We start from the raw sequence: 24,327 nt of genomic DNA, 5'->3' as shown, positions 1-24,327 counted from the left end.
TGTTTTGGAACGCCACGCTTTTTATAAATACCACGTTTCCATGTCGGGTTTAAAACGTTTTAAGAACACTTACCGATTCGAAAACGTCCATGGAAACGGGTTCCAAAACGTTATGAGTTTGAAGGTCAATACACAAATTGTGGGATGGAATGGGATTGAGCAGAGGGAAAATGGCATGGAAACGGTTATCGTATTGGAAACGGATAGAAAGTAAATACGCACAGCATTTGTTACCAACGGCAGTTGTTTATAACACTTAAAGTGTGTTGTTGGTTGTTGTTCAAAAATGACGAGTGTTAGTAGGAATGTGTGGACAACAGAAGAAGTGTTAGTTTTGTTGGAAATTGTAAGGGAACGAGAAATAATAAAGCTGTTTGGCGGGAGGAGGTACAAAAATGCGGAAATATATGTTAGTACATGCATTTCGGACGTACGTAGCAGAATGACAAATCACCTGTTTGTGTTTATTTACTTACGTCTTTATTTATTTCGTGTGAGCCAACATAAATTTCAATTACGCCACCCTTATAACAAGCAAATATATCGATCGAATCGAAGTTGGTTTTAAATTGGATCGAATTATTGCATGGAAACGGGTATCGTACACAAACTAAATTGCATACCCGAAACGTTTTAAACCCGACATGGAAACGTGGTAAATGTATGCACGTGTGACTTTTCGATTGCGCATGGTGGAAGGGATGACTGAGGGCGGCATATTGAATCAAAGAAACATGCAGAACATTTTAAAGCCGTGACGAGCAATAAATCTATATCGTCGTTTTTCGCTACATCTGAAGAAACTCAAGTAACAAACGCAGAGTTATTGTTTACAAGTTTTTTGGTAGAACACAATTTACCGATAGCAATAGCCGATCATTCGGGTAATTTGTATAGAGCTATGTTTCCGGACTCAAATATTGCACAGAAATACAGCTGTGCGAGAGCAAAAACATCTGCCTTAATGGAGTATATGGCTGGTGAAACTAAATTGAAACTGTTGAATCTTTAGTAAGTGGACCATTTGCTTTAGCTACAGATGGGAGTACTGATTGTAATGCAGTGAAGATTTATCCATTAGTTGTTTCATTTTTAAATCAAACACAAGGTAAAATTTGCACTGTACTGTTATCCCTTGTTGAGAGTACTAAAACTAAGAATATTTCACAACTAGAAATGTTACATTTCAAAAATGAATTAAAGAACAGTTATCAAAAGTTGTGTGAAAAAATATTTGAGCGCTCGCCACTGAAATACCCTATTACATAAAACAAAAAACAGACTGCAGGTCATTGAACGGGACTCTATAATGTAAAGTGACATATTTAAAATGAATTTGTTATTTAACGAACTTCCGTATGTATATAATGAAGAAAACACAGCAGGGTGCTAAAATATGAGTAATCTCTTTCTATAATATTATATTTTTTCATCAAAAGTATGTTTTTTTGTAATTGTAAATATGAGGGAAATTTTGAATTTTTAATCAGGGAAATCAGGGAAAAATCAGGGAATATTTTTGGTGACTGTGAGTGGCCACCATGTTTAAGAAAAGGACTGAATTAAATTGTTTATATACACGGGTTGAATCCCCAATACTTTTTACGCTAGCCATGAGGTGAGGAATTTATTGTAAGATAGAGTACTATACCTTTTTTTTAACGTCGAGTTTTCTATGAGCAATTTACCAATTAATCTAAGAATGCAAGGTAAAGGATAAATAATATTTTTGTAATTATGATTTTTGAGTAAACAATTTATTAACTTATATATTTTTTTGGATCGGTATCAATTTCTTTTATAAAATGGTGTACAGCTATGTATTTAAAACATCTAAATTTTTTTCATTATCCATTTTTCATCCAAATTTGTTGATCTTTCGGGTTTCAAACCCGAACTAACTCATGGGTGAAATTCCCTCGTAGGTCTCTCTGTTTCAGCCTGATGGTCTGATCAACCGTCGGAGCTTGAACATATTGAGCCTATGTGAGTTAATAAATGTAGGTATCCGGGACCGAGGTGTACTTCGCTTTTTAAGCAAGTCATAAATTCATATATTTCGTCTGATCCATCATCAGATTGTGCAGAGCTATGACTCAATGCCTTCGAATTCTTATGGACAGCGAAACAATTATGTACAGGGGTTATATTCCCAAATTTAGTTTGTAAGTTACGGGTTACCATACCCATTTACAGGGGTTACAGTCCCCATTAGTCACTGAGTGCTCAAGGACGCATTTCCCTTGTTTCGGCCTCAGTGCTTTTCGGCCTCCCTCACAGCGCCCATTTTGTGTTCCTACACGATATCCAAAATCTGAGATCAACGGGATGAATTTCATTTCATTAATATAACAAAGGCATAAATAGTTGTAAGCTTACAGGTACTTTAAGGTTAAGCTTGAAATTTAATTTTTTATTTATTAAATGATTTTAAGGATTTATTTTAAATGATTCAAACCAAGTTCAAATAGACCCTATTTAGTTATCAACCTTGTGTTTGACTCATAAAGTGTTACAGTCAAAGGACATGGAATTAATTCGGCTTCTATTACAAGTAGTAGGGCAACAGACATATTTTTTATCTTTTCTTTTAGCTCATTATTAATAATAAAATCAAGCGTATCATAATACGTATTCCCCTGAAATTAAGCAGCTACGAGGTGACTAGTCTCATTTTAATATTTAAGGTAATCACCGAGAAGGGTGAAATACTTTCAACCCCCAACGAGAGGTCCACTTAATTAATTTGGGTATGTTTGAGCATCCCTTTTCTAGGCTAGCACAAGCTAGGTAATTTAAGATATTTTAATTTTTAATTTTTACATACCTTATTTCAGTCTTTAACAAGCTACTTGACGTAAATAGTTTTAATGTGTTTTTACTCAGAAATACCTCTCTGATATTTTTTGATTCTTCATGAATCTTGTTCCACGATTTCATATATTTAATTTCTGATTACGTTCCTTTTTTTAATAACCATAATTCGTAAAGTAAGCAAGAATAATGTTTGTAGTGTTTTTTGTACTGATTTTGCGTTAATACTTGTACATGTTTATTTCTTTATTTTCCCTTGCACGTAAATGTGATGTACAGTGACGTACATAGAGTCTGAGCACGGAAGCTGTCACATCTAGCCATTTTTCCTTTTTCTTTTGCATTCTACCCCAAAGGTGTATTTCTTTTACATCGTTATCAATGAGATTGTTTATTTAAGTAAGAGCTACGTGACTTCCAGACGGCAAACTGGTTTCTTTTATGTGTTTTTATAAAATAGGAGCTAGGTCAAGCTAGCCAACGAGCGGCGCAAAAGTTAGGGTCCTCTGAGCCAACGAGCCATGACCAGGTCCTCTGAGTGAAAAATCTCATGACCATTTTCGAGTGTTCTTTGGGTTACATTCCCACCACTCATCTTTGGATGGCCTATGTTCAAACCCCCTCTCAGGCAGTGCGAAGCCTATCAGCAGTCATGGAAGATCTAACCGCTCCGTTATAACTTATCCCTTTTTGATTTATAATTGTTGGTTTATTGCATTTTACATTTCTTTAAATAATTTAAATTTGAGTGCGAAGAGTCGTTAATTTATCGTTTTGTTTGCAGAATACTTTTAAATAATAAATATTAGTTAATAATAATAAACATCAGAGTGGTATGCGCTGAAATTTCTTAATTTATCGAATATTTAATATTTTTAAATCCATTCATTCCTACGGATCGTTGATCTTTTGGGCTTTTCATCCCCAATCATTTAAAATTCCGCCAAGGGAATTCCACCCTTAGGTCCTGTGTCACTCTGGGAGAGAGGTTCTGTTTCGCCTTCGGGCAAGCAGCAAATTTGACCGTCTTCCCCATCGCCTGACTGTGCAGGGCTGAGTCCCAATGCCTTTGGCTTCTTATGGAAACACTATTTTCAGGGGTACACAAATCCCCACCTTTCATAACTGGCACCCACCGGACCAAGTTCCGGTTCCGGCCCAGTGTTTTCGGCCCGCCTCACAGCGCCCATGTTTAGAGTTTTGTCACGTGACATCATTCCCAACATCTGAGATCAACTTTCCGAATTACATCATTCACCGTTAAGGGTGATTTAGACAATTATAATACACCTTCGATTTGATCAACATAATTTTTTGTAAGTAGTAAGTAGGATACAGGCGGACCTGGTACTAGTTTTACTGAGAAGTGTAAGTGTTGTTTTTTTTTATTTTCCCTATATGCTCCGCATTCAAGCGGGGGAGTATGTGCCGGAAATTAGGCATTACGTCACCAATTTTAATTTTTGTTCTATAATTTTAAAATTTTGGGATTTCTTATTTTTTTTAATTTATCTGGTTGTTAATGGGGATGATTTACTTTTTGTTAGGCCGGTGTACGCCACGGATTTAAACTTTGTGCCAGTGGACCGAAGCCCCTTCCCAGGGGGGCCTATCTGATATTTTTCTGGCTAATGTGGACATGGTCAGCCCGGTTGAAATTTCTCTCGCCTGCAGTCACGTCCCGAGTTTGTAATTTTAATTCCCTGCATGACCAAAACTGCTTTGAGCAGCTCCTGGGCTGCAAGCTGCTACCTTGTAGAGGCCTGCTGAGAATAGCATGTCTCGTCACGAAGCAGTCTCCAGTGGAGCTGCGTTCCCACCTTAGTGGCTATTTCTGCCCCCCCTTCCTCTCTCTCCATCTCACTTTAGTTCTGAGAAATCAAGCTAGGAGCAGTGACCGGACGGGACGATGACCTGATGCAAAACCTTCTCCCTGGTCCGACAGACACATCCCCGACATCTAGCGGAGGAAAATGTAACCGCGGGCCTGGTCGCCAGCGTGCAGAGCTCACCCTCATGACACCTGGTGGCAAGTCAGCTCACCGCCTCAAGTAGTTCCCCCTTACGCCGCTAGAAAGCAGCGTCGCGGTGCCATAAGGCACTATGCTTTCTTCTCGCGGCCTGTAGAAGTCGATTGTTCGTTGCCTTCGTTTCGGTCCGGTAGAGAGCGCGCATGTCGTGTTCTTGTCACGCCCGCCTCGGACTCCTTCGGAAATCTTCGGCTTAGAACCGAACCTTCCCCCTCCTTCCTAGGGCTTGAGCGCCCGTTTTAATTAGAAGTCTTGTCCGCCACCGCGGGCACTTAGTTCTCTGAGCTCGGCTACTGACCACGTGTTCTCGGCGTCCTCTGCGCTAAGAGACTTTTCGCGGGAACGGCGATTTTCGGTTGCACAAAAGATGTAGTCAGTTACTTAAGGGATGTGATCCCATTTGTACAGTAGCCAGGCAGAGGTAGTTTTTAGAAAAGTCATGCGTAGTTAAATTTTTATTTTATTTATATTTTTAATTCCAAATATTCTGGTTTCCTTCGCGCATCCGCGGATTCTCGGTGCGCGTCATCCTGATGTCGGCGCGAGACATCTCGCGAGCCCTGTTTCCACACCCTGTTTGGTGAGTAATCCTTTTTTTTTTTTTTTTTCCCAAATTCCCGTTGTTGGCTTTCGTGCCAACTGTGTATGACTGTCTGGACGCAGGTCTAATTCGTTTTGAATTTGGGCTGTGTTTCAGACAGGGTCGAAGTTACGGAGGGAGAAATTGCCCCCGCATGATCTTCGGGACCTCCAGCTGATCCCCCCCCCTTGTTAGAAGAGTTTGGCCCGCAGTCCGGAGTCATCCTGGAAAGACCCGGGTGATATGAGATATATATATATTTTTTACTTAAATAGAAGGAACTAAAACAAAGATACCAGCGAGCAGTGTTTTAAGGACGTCATCCTCAAGAATCTGGAAAATCGAGGAATCTCATATATATATATGTAATCGTTGGGAGCTGTATTTTAAATTTTGTTAATGTATTCATTTGATTGTTTGGTTGTAATATGAATAGTTTTAAATAATGCCGGGGCGCTTCTTTTAATTTTGTTAATTACTGAGATTTTTATTGTCAGGTATAAATAATGCCAACACGAAATTCCTTAATAATAAACTAGGAAAACCTATAGACCAAGCTACCGATTTTGTGTATTTATTTATCAAATACCTTCTTCATTGTAACGATCCACGAACTCCCCAAGTTACTAGTGTGCAGGGAGGGTAAATTTTGTCTTGTTCACCGTCTCGTGCCCCCTCTGGTGATTAACTTAAAATTTTCTTAATATTTTGCCCAGCAGTTTCCAAGGACTTTTTGATTAATTTAAAATAATATAAAAATTGGGCACGAGGGGCGTTTCAGATTAGAGGGTGAAACATGGTTTGTCGGCACTGTAATTTTGTTCAGAACGTGACGGTGAAGAGAAATAAAATTGTACAGACCATGTGGAAAACATCTGGCCGCATACTCACAGCAAAGACTCCAAAAGCCTAACATGCTACGTCAATGTTTTTCAATAGGATAATACACAGTAAACGACAGGATGCAGGCGGCAAAACCCCCCCCCCCCCCCCCCCCACCTCTTCATACCCTTCTCACGCTTCCCAAATTCCTCGCGTAGTGACAGCTCAGGCAATTATCCTGTCCCGCGCATCCAAAAAAACTCTTGCCAAGAACTTACTTAGCTTGCGATCACGTTACATGGTGTACCAAGATTGTGAAGTAAATGTGTTTTCTATGATGGTAGATCCACGGTTCAAAGATTCACTAATTGAGGATGAAAATTAAAAAAAAATATGGGTTGAAAATTTGTACAGGGAGGTATGTAAGCTGTGTAAGCTAAACACAGTAGCTGAAACTATAACTGAGACAAGTGAGGCTACAATTGAAATGTCTATTAAGAAGTCATCTCTGTGGGCCTACGTGAAACCTTCAACAGCAGCTCAGTCTACGCTTGCAAGCTACGAAGAAACTATCCAAGGAGAAGTAAACGAATATCTGGCAGCACCCTTAATCTCAAAGAATGAAAATCCTTTCAGTTTCTGGTGAGAGAAGGGGCACACTTGTTTCCGAAACACAGCTGTGGTAGCAAGAAAGTACTTGCCTATACCTGCCACACAAGTGTGCAGTGGGAGACTTTTCTCAACAGCTGGCAACATTGTGACGTGTAAAAGAGAGAGTCTACTCCCCGAAAATGTAGAGCAGCTTGTGTTTCTCCACAAAAATTTAAATTAGCTACATAATATGTAGTGATGTGACAAGACTCTTTTTAATACGAACTAATTATAAAATTGGAGAAACTTAAAATTTTAAGTACTGTCAGTTTTTTTGATTCTACATACATTTTATCGGTAAATATGTACCTGTTATCATATTGTAATGTGATGTAACATGTTTTATGGGATTTCAATTCTCATTCCAATTATTCGAACTCAATATTAGTATTCGAGAATAATTTGGTATTCGTATTCGAATTTGATTCGAACTAAAAAACTGATATTCGCACAGGCTTAGTTGTAGGTATTGAATGAGGCAAAAAGTTGCAGGGAGAAATGAGCCAGCAGGGCAATTTTTCTGGTTGGCCGCCTGACCATCAAGTAAGACGTTTATTTAATTCACATCAAAAATAAAGCAACATCAATTTTCTGAAATTATTTTATTTATTTCATTTATACAACATTCCCATTCAACGTGATGGAAATTCATGAAACAAACCGCTGGCAGCTGTAGTCCAAAATACATCCTACCCAGAGTTTTTTTTATCAAATAATATTTTGAATCAAATATCAAATTGTTTACGAATATTAAATATTTTTCAAATCATAATTGAACATACAGTGAAATTTTTTTTTTTCACACCATAGAAGTACACAAAAAGAAAAATTAATGCCAAAGGTCTAGGCAGTAAAAAGAAACAAAATAAAAAAGAACCTGCCAATACATTTTCTTAGACCCATTTAATTTTAAGTTTGAAAATTGTTTTGTTGGTCCAAATGATCTTATAATTATTTATTTATTTAATTATTTATTTATTTGTAATTGTAACATGCCAACCAACAGGAGAAAGCCTTTAATGGTTGGCACACAATTAGATACATATACACTCACAATAATAAACATAAATGAAAAACACAAAACAATACAATATAATACATATAAAAACAAAGCACACATAACGAAAGACAATAAAACAAAAATCAAACGTTACAATTAAGACAAAACAGAACTAAAACACATATGATCATTAGGAACTAAGGAAAATAATTAGTCTTTATCAAATTTATTAAAATTGGTTATTAGCCTAAAGATAATATCATTATTTCTGTTAACTGTACATAAAGTGGAAGTTAAACGACTGTTAAAAGGAGGTACTCTTAAACCGGTGTTATCAAGTATATATTTACAGTTTAATTTGTTAGTATAACATTTTTTAATAAAAATAAAGTCAAGTAATTCTCTTCGACTTGAGAGGGATATCAGATTGGGTAGAGGAAGTTGTTTTTGAATAATAATATTTATTAATTTATTCTGTATATTTTCAATTTTCATATTATCGCACATATTGATGTTGTTCCAAATTACTGAGCAGTATTCTAGTTTTGACCTAATTAATGCTAAATAAAGAGAGAGGATAGAATCAGTTTTGGTAGCATAACATGTGACATATTTAATTAAAGCTAATGTTCTTCAGGAACTAGAAATTAAATGTTGAACATGTTGGTGAAAGAACAATTTAGAATCTAGAATGATACCTAAATCTTTGAGAGAAGAGGATTTCTGAATTAAGGTGTTGCCCAATTTATAATCGTATTTGATCGGAAGGTATTTTCTGGTAAAGGATATTATTTTTGTTTTGCCTTTGTTGAGGGTCACAAGATTGGCTTTACACCAGTTATTAATTTCATTAATGTCAGTTTGTAATAATAAACAGTCATTAAAAGAGAAAATTTTTCTACTTATTTTTAGATCATCTGCGAATAGAGTGCCAGAAGAATGATTCAGAATTTGAGTAATGTCATCAATAAAAATGTTAAAAAGTAAAGGAGACAAGGTACCACCTTGAGGAACTCCAGATATAGCTATAAAATTTGAAGAATTGGAGTTGTTGATAGATACAAAAAAAGTTCGATTTTTAAGGTAGCTAGAAAACCAATTAACATAATTGTCACTAAGACCGAAATTATGTAACTTGCCTAATAGTAATGAATGGTTTACAGTATCAAAAGCTTTAGCAAGATCAAAATAGCAGGCATCCACCTGACCCCTGCTAATGACTTCATTAAAAATAGGATTGAGGAAAGTAATTAGATTGGTGGCTGTGGTCATTCCTGATCTAAAGCCATGTTGATTACTAGATAAACGATTTTTTAGTTGGAAATTAGTGATTTTAAAAACTATTTTTTCAAAAATTTTAGAGAGACCATTTAATAGTGATATTGGTCTATAGTTAACCACATTTAATTTGCTACCGTTTTTATGAATTGGAATGACCTTTGCAATTTTCCATTTATTTGGAAAAACTTGGGTTCTTAAACTAGTATTAAATAAATGTTTTAAAGGGGTACTAATATATTTGAACAGCCTTTCAGAATAAAATTAGGAATCCCGTCGGGTCCTGTAGACATTGAGGGTTTTAGGGCCCTTATGCCCCAAAGCACAAGGCTGTCTGAAACAGAGGGAACAGATATTGTATCAAGGAATGAATTTAAGGTGGGAACTTGGTAATTGATATTAGAGGACACATAAACACTTGAAAAGTATTCAGCAAATACATTAGTCAACACCACTGGATCACTAGATACAACATCATTAACTTTTAACGAAAGCTGTTCATGATAACCGTTTTTTATTAATTTGACATAGCGCCAAAACTTCTTAGGGTTGTTCTTGATATTATTGTTAGTGGTTCTGGTCCAATTTATTTTATCACGCTTGATAAGATATTTGGTTTGTTTTCGAAAGAATGAAAATTTAGTATAATAGTACATATTTTTGTTTCTTCTGTAAAGTTTGTGAAAATGTTTCTTGGATTTTAAAGCTTGAATTAAGTCTTTTGAAAACCAAACAGGGTATTTAGATGGTTTGCTAGTGAAAACGGGGATGAATTCATTAATATTGTGACATATACAAGTAGTTAATTGATCAACAAGATAGTTAACATCAGTAGATTCATAGAAATTTGACCAATCATAGTTTTTAACAGCATTGTAAAGACCAAAATAGTCACCATTTATATAGGACCTAGAGACTCTAGTAGAACTGACCACATAAGGAATGCTGTCAGATATTATTTTTATAATTAAGGCAGGATGATATGGGTCTTCAGTGACAAGTGCTTCATCCGCATGAGATACTGAACATTGCGAGATGTTTGTAAAACAAAGATCTAAGAGGTTTTTGGATGATAGGATTGTATTATACTGAAATTGACCAAGACTAGATATAAAGTTTATAAGATATTGTGCTTTAGTCTTGATGTGCGTGTGCACGATGTTGGTAGTTAGATTATTGGTCCAATCAACACCTGGGACGTTAAAATCACCAAGTAGCACTAACTCATCTTGATAAGCAGCCAGTTTATCTTCTAAAGTCTCAAAATAAGATGAATAAATATTTGGTGATGTTTGGGGTGGTAAATATATATTGCCAATTATTAAGGATTTATTCTGAGACATTTTAACTTTTAACCAAACAGATTCAATTCCGGGGTAGTCCAGGTGAAATATAGGCTGAATAGAAGTGAATTTAAACTTATTGACTGCTATTACATAATCAATCACATTTTTCAATAACTCATCTTAGCTTCATACTCGGTTTTTCTGTTGGTAAAAAAAAAAAATTGAAAAAAAAGAGAAAAAAATTATTTGAAATCGAATGTCAAATTTTTCTCGAATATCAATTATTTGTTGAATACTCACAGACCCTCTAGTCCGCACACTTTTAGTCGGAAACACTGCCTTCTTAAACATTTGCTAAACTACATTCAGTTTTTTTTGTTAATTTGTAAAATTCATTCAGTTTTAATTCGGCAGGCTGTCTCCAAAAGTGACCAAGTTGAGAGCAAGCCAGTAGGTATCTAGTGTTGTGCAAAATTTTGGTAGTGAACTCTACATCGAAAAATTTTGAAATTTTTTTTTATGATTTCAATGAAAGTCATTGAAGTGAAACTTTTTGAGTTAAATAAATATTTGGACCTAACAAGCAATTATTTAGCTGATATTAAATTATTGTACTCTTTGTAAGTCAATTAGATTTTTGCTAAGGAAATAAATGGTACATATACCTAATTGGCAAATATTAATTATTCTAAAATGCTAACATTACACCCATCCAGCCATAAAAAATTACGTCGAACAAAAGCTTAGGATTCCTTACTGAGATGGTTTTTAAATCAATACTGTTTTGAATATAGACAGCAATTTTTATCATAAAGACCTCAGTTGTAAGAAAAACTTTGATTGTAAAATTCACCTCAGATGTAGGATGACCTTGAATATATGATAACCTCAAATGTAAGATGATCTCAATGATTTTATGGCTTTGAATATAACATAACCTCACATGCGAGTGAGAACTGGAATAGAAGGGGAATCTCAAATATAAGACTGCACCGCATCGAGCGGCAAGAAGACCGAAAGTGTTGCAACTCCAGGTGGCTCTGGTAACGGCAGTCCGTCCCATGACCTACTTAAGACACAGCATGAAAAGCTCACTGTCATGAGCGGCAACATCACGAGTGGCCATAATTCAAACCAACCTGCTGACGAATATGGTTTCACTGTGCATCGTTCACATGAACATAAGAATGATGTGAGCTTTGAAATAAAATGGGAACAAGACCTTAAAAAACTCCCATGCAAGAGGGTATAAGGAATATAGCTTCATTCAAAACTGTCAACAAACCTACTCCCAAGAAAACAAAAGCACTGTTTTTGACACGATTTGACCCGTCAGTCCAGGAACAAGAGATAGCTGATTATATCAACACAGAGCTTAATCTTTCCCATGTGAAAACTGTCAAAATCCGAACAATGTTTAATTCCTACTCTTCCTTCCACATTTCTTTTCTTCAAGAGGATTTCAACAGAATTAACTGTATTGTATTCTGGTCTATTGGATGCTTAATCAGCCCCTTTTATGGAAAATTACATCATGTACAAATTGCTGGCGATAAAGACTCCAGCTTAAACACTAAAGATTCTAAAGAACAATCTTCAAATTTAGTGCTTGGAGGAGCATCTGAATACCCTCAGTCTGGCATGTAAGTGTTCAGTGGGAGTAATATAATTTATTATTTATTTAGAGGACTCGGAACAAAAGTGTTAAAAATTAATAACAATTTATCAGTATCTGATCACTCCATAATTTGGCTCACTGAGACATGGTTGAATAACTGTAGTATTAACTCACACTACTTTAATGACACTATATCTATAGATCAGATAGAGATCCTGTTCTATCATTGAAGGAAAGAGGAGGTGGTGCTTTAATGTCTATTAATAAACATACAGTCAAAACAGTCTTATTAACGAATGCTTACGATTTCCCTGGAGTTGAGGCTGTCTTGGTTAAAATTAAATTATCTCCAACGGATTCTCTAATGCTCGGAAACATTTACATTCCCCCTAATACAACATCTGCAACCTATCTTGCCTACTTCGAAAATCTTTAAGATAAGTTTTTGAACTGTCATGATAATATATTAATTATGGGTGACTTCAACGTGCCTGGTGTGGACTGAAAAAAATTATATAGCTCTAATATTATTCATTCAGGCATTTGGCAAAACATTCAGGCATTAACTTCATCTCTGGTCTGGGCTTATCCCAATTTAATGACTTGGTTTCTAATCACCTTTTGGATCTTTGCTTTTCCAATTTCCAGCAGTGTACAGTCACTAAAGCTCTGGACCCATCAGTCAAAGAAGACTTGGCTCACCCTGTTTCAAACATAAACATTAAATTAGATTTAATATTTAATAATGAAAAAAAAATTCATCTGCTTTCAGAAATTACAAGAATGGCGACTTCCTTAGCTTATGTAATGCCATTTAAGAGCATGATAGGTCAGATATTTATAATTTTAGTGATGTAAACAGCATGGTGGACTATCTTACCTCAACTATTTGTGACTATATTATTTCATACATACCAATTACTACGAAGAAGACATGCTATTCACATTGGATTTCCAAATTACTTATAAGAACATAATTTTCATCAATTATATAAAGGCAAAGGGAACTCGTATTATTATGCTATGTTCTCTCATTATCGTAAAGGGGCTAAACTTCCCTTTGCATACGGTAAAAAAAAAGCCTGGTTTCAAAATGTTAATAACAAAATAAAACATAACCCTAAATTTTTTTGGCAATATGTAAAAATTATGTGAGAAGGTTATCAAAATCAACTTTCCTGAAGGATAAATATGATTTACTAGTTACTAATGAGCCTCTCATTATATATAATAATTTTGCTGAATATTTCTCCATCGAATAACCATATCTCTTTACCATATGTCTCAACTAATTACTCCATTCCTCTAACTAATGTTACTGATTTGGAGTATTAAATCTTTAAAATGCATTTTATTGACTGGTCCTGATGGTATTCCTAATTTCATTGTTAAAGGTTGTTCCCAACTTTTTTGTTCCTATTCTTACATTTATTTTTAATTGCAGAATAAATAGTGTTATCTACCCTTACTATTGGAAAAGTCTAAAGTTATTTCTATACACAAGAAAGGTAGCAAATTGAATGTTAGTAATTATAGGCCTATATTTATTTTAAACACATTTGCTAAAATGTTTGATAAAATTATTTACAAAAAACTTGAATGCAATGTCAAAAACAAACTTTCTTACAGTCAACATGGCTTTTGAAGTTGCCAAACTACGGATACTAATTTGCTAACTTTTTAAAATCCTATTTATGCTAAAGTTATTTCACATGGTCAGGTGGATTCTTGTTATTTTGATCTGGAAAAAGCATTTGGTACTGTTAACCACAACATATTACTTTGTAAACTATCCAAAGTTAACTGATAAATGTCTAATCTAGTTTTCTAGTTACTTAAAGGTTAGAAAGTTTTATCTTGCTTGCTCAGGTGTTCCTCAAGGTGGAACTCCATCGCCCCTTCTTTTTAATATTTTCTTTAATGATTTCAGTAATGAACTCACCATTCTTTAGGTGTTCTATTCACAGATGACCTCAAAATTTCTAAATCTATTACCTCTATTAGTGGCTGTCATTTCCTGGAGAGAGAAATCAATTCAGTTGTCAAATGGTGCAATACTAATTTAGGTGAACACAACTACAATAAGACATAACGTAACACTAACACTAGAAAATACCATCCTATTATTTTCAATTACAAACTGTTAAATCAAACTATATAGCAAGCTAATGTTATTACAGTGATCTTGGAATTTTACTAGACTCTAAATTACTATTTCATTATCATGTTCAATCTTTATCTAATGTGAATAGAACTCTTGCTCTCATTAAATTTATTACATTTAATGATTCTAATGTTGATTCCTGTCTCAGTCTTTGTTTATAATTTATTAGAACTAAACTCAAGTATGGATCAATTATATGAAATACAATTGGCAAAACTGATAGTAACAAAATAGAAAAAATTCAAAATAAATATTAAAAGTCCAAATAGGAATTTTAATAATAATGTAGATTTACACTCTCGTCTGGACATCCTGTCGTCTAGAAGAGATAGTTTAGATGCTTTATTTGTAAAGAAATCTTATGAACATATTATAACCTGTAATAATTGTCTTGAAAATACAGGTTTAAAATACCTTATTTTAACTGTCAATATCAACCTTTGTTATGTTCATTAAATAAATCAAATGTTATAGTTTATAGGATAGTCTAAAATTTTAATAAGTATAACAGTTTAATTCCTTTAATAAATAAAAATATATCTATTAAGAAAATAATAGATCACATTAATTCTCTATTCTAGTTACTTTTCATTTTTTATCTGGTCTACTTTGCCTTATTTTGTTTGTATAGTTTTAATTTTGGCTCGTTTAGTGTACTGTTCTTTGGTGTTTTTGTATCTGTCCATTTTTGTTTTTGTGTGTTTATTTATTGTATCAGTGTTGTGCCTATCAGTTATGGCTAATCATTTGCTGTTTATAAGCATGGTACAATTGTTAAATAAATAAATAAAAAAATAAATATTAAATATAAGACAACTCACAATTCAGAATTAGGTACTTCAAATTTCACTGTAGCCAAGCTCACACATAAAGAAATGACGTAATGTTTATCTTTCATTTCATTGTTTTGATATTATGTATATTATTCTTGAATTTTGGATGTGATAAAATACTTGTCACGATAAACAATCAAGTTTAATTTGGTAATTATATGTAAATAAAATAATGAGCCATAAGTATTTGTTTTTAAGTTCAATTATATTACATATTACATATTATAATAATATTACATGTTATATTTTATAATAATACAAAAAAACAAGGGACTTTTGATAGTTTTGGAAACAATTTTTACTAAGAGGAGAACATTAACAATTTATACTCTTATTTTCTTTTAAAATTTTAGTGTTTTGTTAATTCTTACAAATACAAGTGTTAAAAATTTATTTTCCATAATATTTGATTTATATTTACCACTACAAATATTTTATTTTAGTGGTTTTTGAGGAACGTATAAAAGCTAGTAATAATTGCTCAAACTTTTACTGATCATTGTTAAAAATTACATAGACCACAGTTTAAGATTTAGGTGTACGTATACAGTTATGACTGAAAGCTACAAAAGATAAATGTATTAAAAACATCGCAATTTGTTAATTTGTTATATTTTATTTTTATCATATCAAAATTTCTGCATTTTGCTTAAATCTAACAACTGCCTTATCACACAACCAATTTTTTCTGATTTGTCGCAGGATACTGCAAGCTCAAATGAAATGCTGAAGGAAAATCTTGTGAAGCTTTTGAAGTTACTATATGATAAGGATATTTTGGGAGAAGATATGATTGTGAAGTGGTACAAGACACCTAATGAAGATAGCCCATCTGCCCTAGATTTACGGAAAAAGGTATGTGTGTGTAATTTTTTATTACTGATCCATTTATGTCTTCTTGTCTGTTTGGTTTCCTCAGTTCTTCCCAGATGTTGTGATTTTTTTTATTCTGTTCTGGGGATACTGTTATTATTATTTTTTTTTTTTTTAAGTAAAAATGCAAAGAAATTGAGACAGTCCTCTTATCTATAGATGTTATGCTCTCTTTGTTTTGATTTTGCCAGATAACAAGATAAATTCCCATTTATGTATAGAGAAATTAATTGAGAAATGATTGTTACCACTAAAAATTTGAAAATCACAAAATTAGAACCACGAATCCATACAAGTCTTGATTTAATATTCCTAGACAAAACCCTGAACGTAAAGTATTCACATAAAATAAAATTTTTATGAGTGGAGAATATGAGATTTAAATGATAGCCCAATAATTTTCTTGGTATTTTTATTTTATCAATAATATTAACACAGTTATCTTAAGGACACCACTATGCTATTTATACATATCACTGTCCACACACCACCGATTCGAGAAACCCTTCCACCACTACTCATTTGTGCGCCGTTTTCAAATGTCGCCTCCAGTCTTGCTCTCTTCGGCCACGAAGCCTTCCTTGCCAGCCGAGTAGTTGCTTGTCACATTAGCTCTCACTTGTTCACATGTTTTGCTAAACCAAAATACTGCCTCAGCAGGTCAGCTGATGCCTGCGGGAGTGGCTAATAAGGGGTCTCGTAGCTTTTTGATTCTGCTGCAAGCCAAGTTTTCCTTGATCTGACGCCTGGAAGCGGGCTCTTGTTCCTTGTGGGCTGTTTGTAGGAGTGGTTTGAGGTGATGGCATGATTGTAAAGGCATGTGTGAAGGAAGACAGAGTGTAGCTAGCACTGGCTCACTGTAGACCGTGAGGGAATAAAGAACAAGGCATGGGGATAGCCAACGAGGCCAGAAAGACCTCGGAAGATTTGACAGCACGAAATAGACTGTGACACAATGGACAGGTAACATGACTGTCAGCCGTCAGACACACCTCTTGATAAGTAAAACACTACCGTGGAAATTTGCCATTTTGGTTATCATTAAACATTACACACACTTCTAAACAAGCTACAATAGAACATGTCACAGTGTTTTTCAAGGGGGCAAAAGAAAAAAAAAACACTTTAAGCATAAAATATCAATTTAGCACTTTTCCAATGGAGTCATCAAGCTATGTAAATAAACATATTGTTAAAAACTAAAACCATTGGTGAGTACAGTTGATGCTTGAATTTGCTTAACCAAGCCAATAATTTTTCTTCAAATTTGTTATGCTTCCAGCTTCTATTTTATTTGTCTTTAAGGGGACCGGAAATGCCCTATCTTAACATTGTTAAAATTAGCACCTTAATGTCCCATTTTCTCAGGAACCTTTTGTCACAGCATGTTGAAATTTTTTTTACGTATTCATGAAGCCTTAATTATGGAATAGACATAGGGAAATTGTATTGTGTTGGGTTATAATTGGGGGGGGGGGGGGGAGGGGGGGAGGAATTTAGCATTTGAAAAATTTTTTTACAAAATTTTATCAAAATTTTTCGCAATAACATTTTTTAAAATTAATTTAGAAAAATAATCTTGTTTTAAAAGTCGCATAATCATACTAGCAATTTATATTCCAAGTTTCATTATTCTATCTCGAATAGTTCCTGAGAAAAAGGGGCATTTGCAGAGAAAACCCTTTATTTTGAGAAAAATGCATTTAAAGTAAATACTGTATACAATATATCTCACCTAACATTCTAATACATTCCAGCTCCATATTATGGCTCATCCGGGTCTTCTTGCTGCTCATGCAGATCCTCCAACTTCCGTTTTGCTGCATTCCTCTTCTGCCTGGCTTTCATTTCAATATTTTTCACCACACGCTTTGCTTCGTCTATTCTGTAGCTGTCTAGTCTCTTCATTGCTTCCACACAATTTTTACCAGGAGGGAAACCCAATCTTTCATACACATGACACACCACCAAATTTCCATCATTGAATGATGCAACAGCATCCCACACTCCAAAATGCAAGGTACGGAAACCAACAAATGTAGTTTTGGGAAGTCTGTTCCAGATAACACTGTTTACACTCTCATTTGGATTTTGTGTCCTTCCATGTAAACATTTCTTCAGCAACTCGGGCTCACTTAGGTCTCTAAATATGGGTTTCATTTCTTCAACCACGACACGAGGAAGGTGAAAGTGATCAGCATGTTTATAACATTCTCCTTTACTCTTTGCACGCTGATATTTACACCAACTTTCTGAACCCTTAGGACAGAGTCCATGCTGGGGGTCTTCATCCGATGATAGTAAATGGAAATACTCTGCCCATACACTCTCTCTCATTCCTTGAAGATTATTTGAATTTCTTCTTATTGCCAAACCATAATATTTTTGAATGCCCGCTATGGCTGAATCAGTAACTTGTCCTCGGCCACCAAAAACTTTGCCATCTTCTAGTTTCTTTCCCTGCAATTTGGTTTTCAAATTTTTCAACCTAGTACCCATCCTCTTCTGTACATGCCCTAAGCATTCTAATTTTGATACTGTTTTATCGCCATATGGGGCAGCCTGAAGAACAGCTTTGTGTCCCTTGCAATCACCATCACCTAAATAGTTTGTATATCGTACATTGTACTGTGATATGGATCGATTGAAAATGTTTACAACACCAGAAACCTCCATGCCACCACTAGTGCCTTTGTAGTTTGCAGTGCATGCTTCTTCATGCTGACCTTTTAGTTTATCCTTGCTTGTACAGTGCTTCGATAAAATGTCTACATCTATAACTTTACCAGTATCAACACTCGTACATGTTACAACACCATGCAGTGAAACATGCCCTCTACAATGCCACGACCCATCAAGGGCAACTGTCAAATCACGATCATTATTATTTTGTGCCGCTGCTTCTTCCGTAGCTGATTTCATTGAGTCTTTGCATACTTATTCTACAGCAGAACCTAAAATGCTTACATAGCGTTGAAACTTCAATGGAGGTTTGGGTAAGTTCAGGGCACCACAAAGCTTCTCGCCAGCTCTTCCTCCTTTCCCAATACTACGTAACCCATAAACCAGTCTCAAATTAATTTCATCATAACTTACTTTTTTATTTTCTGTAGAATAATGATGTTTCTTACTATTAGAAAACTCTAGTTTCTCCTCACACACACTACAATGCAAAACCATTTCATAGGCAAGGCCAAAACCTCTCTTTGAACATAGAGAAACAATGCCACTGCAACTTTTACAGACAACAAACTTCTGAATAGCTTCTTGTAATACAGATAAATTAATAATTTCATTTGAGTCACAGTTATTTTCAAATGTGTTGTAAATATTTACATTGAGTTTCTTCTCAGATGAACACTGAAGCACTTCATTGTTGGAACTAACCTCAACTGGTTCATTCATAACCTCAACACCACGTGGCTCACACACTACTATAGGCTTTGGTTTGCCTACATTTGTCCTCTGTTTGAAGAGTTTACTTTTAGTCATTTTAAAACCTAAAGAAGGACTCTGAAAATATACAAAATGTAAAAAACCTAAAACAGTTAAAGATTTTTACTTGAAAACACTAGTGTGTATTAGCAGCTATAATCAAACAAACTACAGCCTCAACATGGTTTCCAATACCAACATTGAAAGAGGGAAAAAATATCTCTCTAACTATAAAAGTCCCAATATAATAGCATTTTAAAATAAAACGTTATTTAACATTGAATTTTGTAATTGTTTTCGTTCTTTGATGTTTTTCCCCCTGAAATTCACATCTTTTAAATTATTATTTTTAACTAAATTATATTAGTATTTACCCTTAGTGTAATATATCATTTTAAAGCTTACATTCTGAAGAAAAATAATCTGCAAAAACATGAAAAATTATTTTTTTAAACAATTTCATAATCCCCCTTAAAGACACACTGCCTAATTTATGTAAAATATTCTCACAATTTTTAATAATGATGTTTAGTGTAGAAATGCCTATGTTCAATTTCTTTGCCACTTGAAAATGTATTTTTTGGGATTCCTCACTAAAAATTAAATTAATTCATCTCTATCAGCAATAGAAAACACTTTTTTTTTTGCCATCGCAAAATACTTGGCAAACTGAAAACAAATTAGAATGGCAAGGAAAAAAAAGATTTGTTGTTATTTTTTTTTAAAGACGAGGGTGCCATCAGATGTGTAACTGTGAACGTAACGTACCTTCGATATATCAAATACACAGCGTTAGCCAGCACTAACGTGTAGCGCTAGTGTTCTGGCACATTTACATTTTGTTTTTGCATACAATCCTATTTGAACAATCTACATATATGGTAGGCCTATAGTAATGATTTTAAACAAACATGTAAATTGCAAAGTAAAAGGTTTCACATGTTAAATTCACAGATGGGATAAGTTTTGGAATAATTAGGTAACTATATTTTTTTTGTTGCAATTACTGGATTTAAGAAACCAAACATTATAAGCAAGAAATGCACCATTCATGAAACATTATAAACAGGAAATAAATACATTGTTCTTATGGGGAAAATGTTGGGACTTATAAAATATTGTTACGGCCGGGTTCGTAAAAGGATAGCCCAATTAAAGATTTTACTACACAGTTTTATTTATCGCCAATATTTACATCACTTACAAATAATCTTCTAAAATGCCTAATAATTAATTACACTTAAAAATGTTTATTCCCCAGTCACTCGGTTCTTACACACCACACACCTTGCTGGGCCGCACCTCTGGCGCAACTCTCGCTGCAGCACCCCTCGTGGACCTCTGTCGCCGCACTCTGAAGCCGCCGTAGCACTACCATTCGCCGAGAACCCACTCGTAACTTTGCTAGGAACTTCGCTCGGAACTCCGCCGCGCCCGCGACACTATCGCCCGGAACTGAACTCTCCGCCCTGGAACCTTCGTCCAGGGACTTCGCCGCTCTATCGCCCGGAAACGCCGCCGCGGGAAAACTCCCGACTCCACTGCACTGACTCGGAGGCCAGCGTCCTGGTCTTATGTATCACAGGCACCACTTATAGAATTCACGAGCGCGGCTGGGGCCAGTCGCATCATTCCGCACCGACCCGACACGAGAAATCTCTAGACACGCGTCAGCAGCTGCCAGGTGGTGTGTGGAACTCCCCAGCTGTCAGGTTGTCAGGTGTCAAGCTAACAGCACCGCCCGGGGAGGGGGAGCGGTGGGAGGAAGGGGGGAAAGCGGCGCTCCTTGTAATCTACCAGATACGCGTGGCATGTCACACGTTGCTTCAGCCAGCTCTGCACCTGCGCGCCGCTGCCCTCCTTACGTTTCATTACAATATGATGTTATAAGGAGGAAAACATTATAAGTCGGAATATTATAACAGTTCTACTATACTCGCAGTGCCCGTTGATTAAGATGCTATGCATACTATCAATACTACTAATGGATAGGTGTTAAGAGATTAAACAATTACACTAATCCCTCACTTAGCACAAGTAATGTGTTCCAAAAAATGTTCGTGTTATTCAGAATCACATATTCTAAAGCATTGGTCTCCTTAAATAGGAAGGCTTTATTTACTTGATTTGCAGGGGAAATATTATTTATTTAATATAAATAATGTTGTGAATAACACTTAACGATAAATATGTCACACCATATAAGCTTACCAACAAATACTTTGTATGATAAATACGACACCGCATAACAGGAGGTAGTTATCATCAGTCGGCTGGTTGACTTGCCCGCTCAGGCATGACCTTCAACTCACGTTGCGTACCTTTCAGTGAACTTTCCAAACAGCCGATACTAGCAGTGAAACTGTCTGGATATTTACATTATAATTTTTAAAAAATTAAAGTGTGTATTTGTGTATCACCGCTTGGTAAACATCAATCCTATCAGGCTTATGTATTTTTTTTCATTGCACCATTTACATACTTAACAACCTTTTCCATGTGAATCATATGTTCATTTCTATTCTGGTATATATTGTCAAATATATTCCCACTAGTACAACCAACAGTATCAAACATCTTTAAACGTTGGATAGAGTCCTTATTTCGTACTATTGTGCGCACAGTTGACTTGCTTAAAACTAAAGTGCAACCAACATAAGTGTGCCCGTCATGACATTCTGCACGCCGTAATACTTCTAGATTTGTCTCAAATAATTGAACATGATGCATTATGCTCTCACTTGGAAACCATGATTCCACTATGATTCCAACTGCAGGTGCAACTTACAGTTACCGGCAGATGAATGGGCAGATGTTGCTTGTGTTTGTGCGTGCAAGTTACCTGCCACTGGCTAGACTGAAGTTCATCACGGCCCGGTCTGTGGCCGGGCGACAACGGTACGGCACGACACGGCGGCATACGCGGGGACGTAAAAACATTTGGTCCTTTACACTTTACAACAGCTGATAACGTAGTCAGACCCACGTTCGCATATTCACCCCTTGTATAGCTAATTGTATGCCACAGCACATCTGTTGTTTATCTATTGAAACAGACTTTGTGGCGTCATGCCCGACTTTTTTGTGCCTGTGGCAATTTCGTGCTAATTGAAATTTACTAATGTGCTATTTAAGACTGGGGCAGTAAAATTAACATTGTGCTAAATGAATTCACTCAATCTGAAGACGTGCTAAGTGAGGGATTGGTGTATATTTTTTTACTTAAGAAGCAAATAAATTTTCTAATAATGTTGCTCCTACTTTTTTATTGGTACATCTAAACAGTACACGTCAATTAATGTTGTTAAAAACCAGTAAATTTCTTCTTACATATTAACTTACGGTTTTTCTAACAATCATTATCGTGCTTTAATATATATGATGAACCCCTTAATCTGCTACACTCTGCATAATTTTTTTTTTGAATAACTTCTCTTCTTTGCATCTCTTTTTCTTTTCTCTATCACATTAAAGTGGCAGGCAGAAAAAATATTAACAATGTGTATATGATACCTGAAAGACTGTCATTCCTAACTTTAATTGTGGAAAGCTTGGGAAAAATCATTGTCTAGCATTCAGGTAAAAACTGTGGTTTTTTACCACAGGCTTGGACTGCTTCCTTCCTCAGTATTTCTCCATTGTGTTCATTGTTCGTATCCACATTTATTTAACTCGTTATGGACAAGATTCAAAAAGTAATTCAAAGTATTTTTTTTTACACGTTAATATTGCTGCTATTGTTTTAATATTTGAAATGGTATTTTGTTTTTAGGTCTCTTCATTCATTCAGTGGCTGCAGGAAGCAGAAGAAGAAAGTGACTAACTTAAGTAAAAATAAGTGTTAATTTTTCTTCTATACAGACATTGCTATGTTTTGATAAAGTGATTTTATTGTAAATGCCAAGCTGTTGAATAAATAGTGCTAAAGTGAAGGAGGATATTTTCTAACATTTTGCGATATGTTTTAGACTTTTAAGTGGTTAGCAGATCTGGAATCAGCCTCATGACTTTCTCTTTGTGTAATTTTCATTTCCATCCCCATTTTAAACCTCTTATTCACCCCTTGTCCTCAAGTGAGGTGTAGACTTCAGCTCTTCTCCAAATCATAATTTACAGTCTAGGGTCAACAAAACAGTCACAGGGCCAAAGAGAGCTCCCTGCAAAGTGACTATGCTACAAGGGTGTATTCTGCCACTCATGGCAGTCATCTTGACTATTAAAACGTGTTCAACCAGCATTCAACCCTAGTCTTGATCACGTAGCCAAGTATGCAGGTAGGAGTCCTCATGTCATTTACGTACCTAGTTTCTCTTTAGTGAGAACTGGTGAAAGGCAGGTAGTTGTGAGTGAGAGTCACGACAAGGTAAGATATCACGTTAATTTAATTTTTTTTTATCGCAGATGTGAACTACAAAATTATTTTAATAAACTTACATTTATATTGAAACTAGCTGCCCAACCTGGCTTTGCACTGCTATACTAATGGAAAAAAATTAAGCCACATCTCCCATTTACAGTAATGGTAAATAAAATAAAAATTCAGTGAAAATTTATTACAATGTTGTATAATGTACCGGAGAGAAAATGAATAGCACCGATGGTTTCCCGACTCGTGCATGCAACGCAAAACTGATGTACCCGTACTTCGCTACGGCAGTCTACAGGCAGATCACTCTTGCGCCGCTCATTATACATGCCCCTCCTTGTGGGTACGCCACTGCCTCGCGATGCCCGTTGCCATGGAGACGCAGAAGGCATGAACAATGCAAAATCCTGTTCTCATGCAGACAAAGTACCAACTGTTGCCTGGTTTTAACCACCCATGGGATCTAATTTTCAGAAAATGAGATCCTGCGTAACATAAGGTACATTACTGTGAAGTTTCAAGTCTGTAAAATATATATACTTGAAAAAAAGGGCAATAAAAAAAACAAATTAAACAC

The 24,327-nt window shown here is 35.3% G+C and overlaps 1 protein-coding gene across 1 annotated transcript in view; it reads left to right on the top strand.

The window, feature by feature from the left end:
- LOC134531693 (translation initiation factor eIF2B subunit epsilon) overlaps nt 1–23,316 on the top strand; it is a 99,198-nt gene extending 75,882 nt beyond the window's left edge. Inside the window, exons 11-12 of the mRNA XM_063367504.1 lie at nt 15,779–15,931; nt 23,157–23,316. Coding sequence (XP_063223574.1) covers nt 15,779–15,931; nt 23,157–23,207 — 204 coding nt within the window. The 3' untranslated portion in view covers nt 23,208–23,316. The remainder of the gene's footprint in view (nt 1–15,778; nt 15,932–23,156) is intronic.
- The last annotated feature ends 1,011 nt before the right edge of the window (nt 23,317–24,327 follow it).

Source organism: Bacillus rossius, chromosome 5 (assembly GCF_032445375.1).
Source record: "Bacillus rossius redtenbacheri isolate Brsri chromosome 5, Brsri_v3, whole genome shotgun sequence".
Taxonomy (NCBI): domain Eukaryota; kingdom Metazoa; phylum Arthropoda; class Insecta; order Phasmatodea; family Bacillidae; genus Bacillus; species Bacillus rossius.
This window is presented reverse-complemented; position numbering and strand designations above follow the sequence as displayed.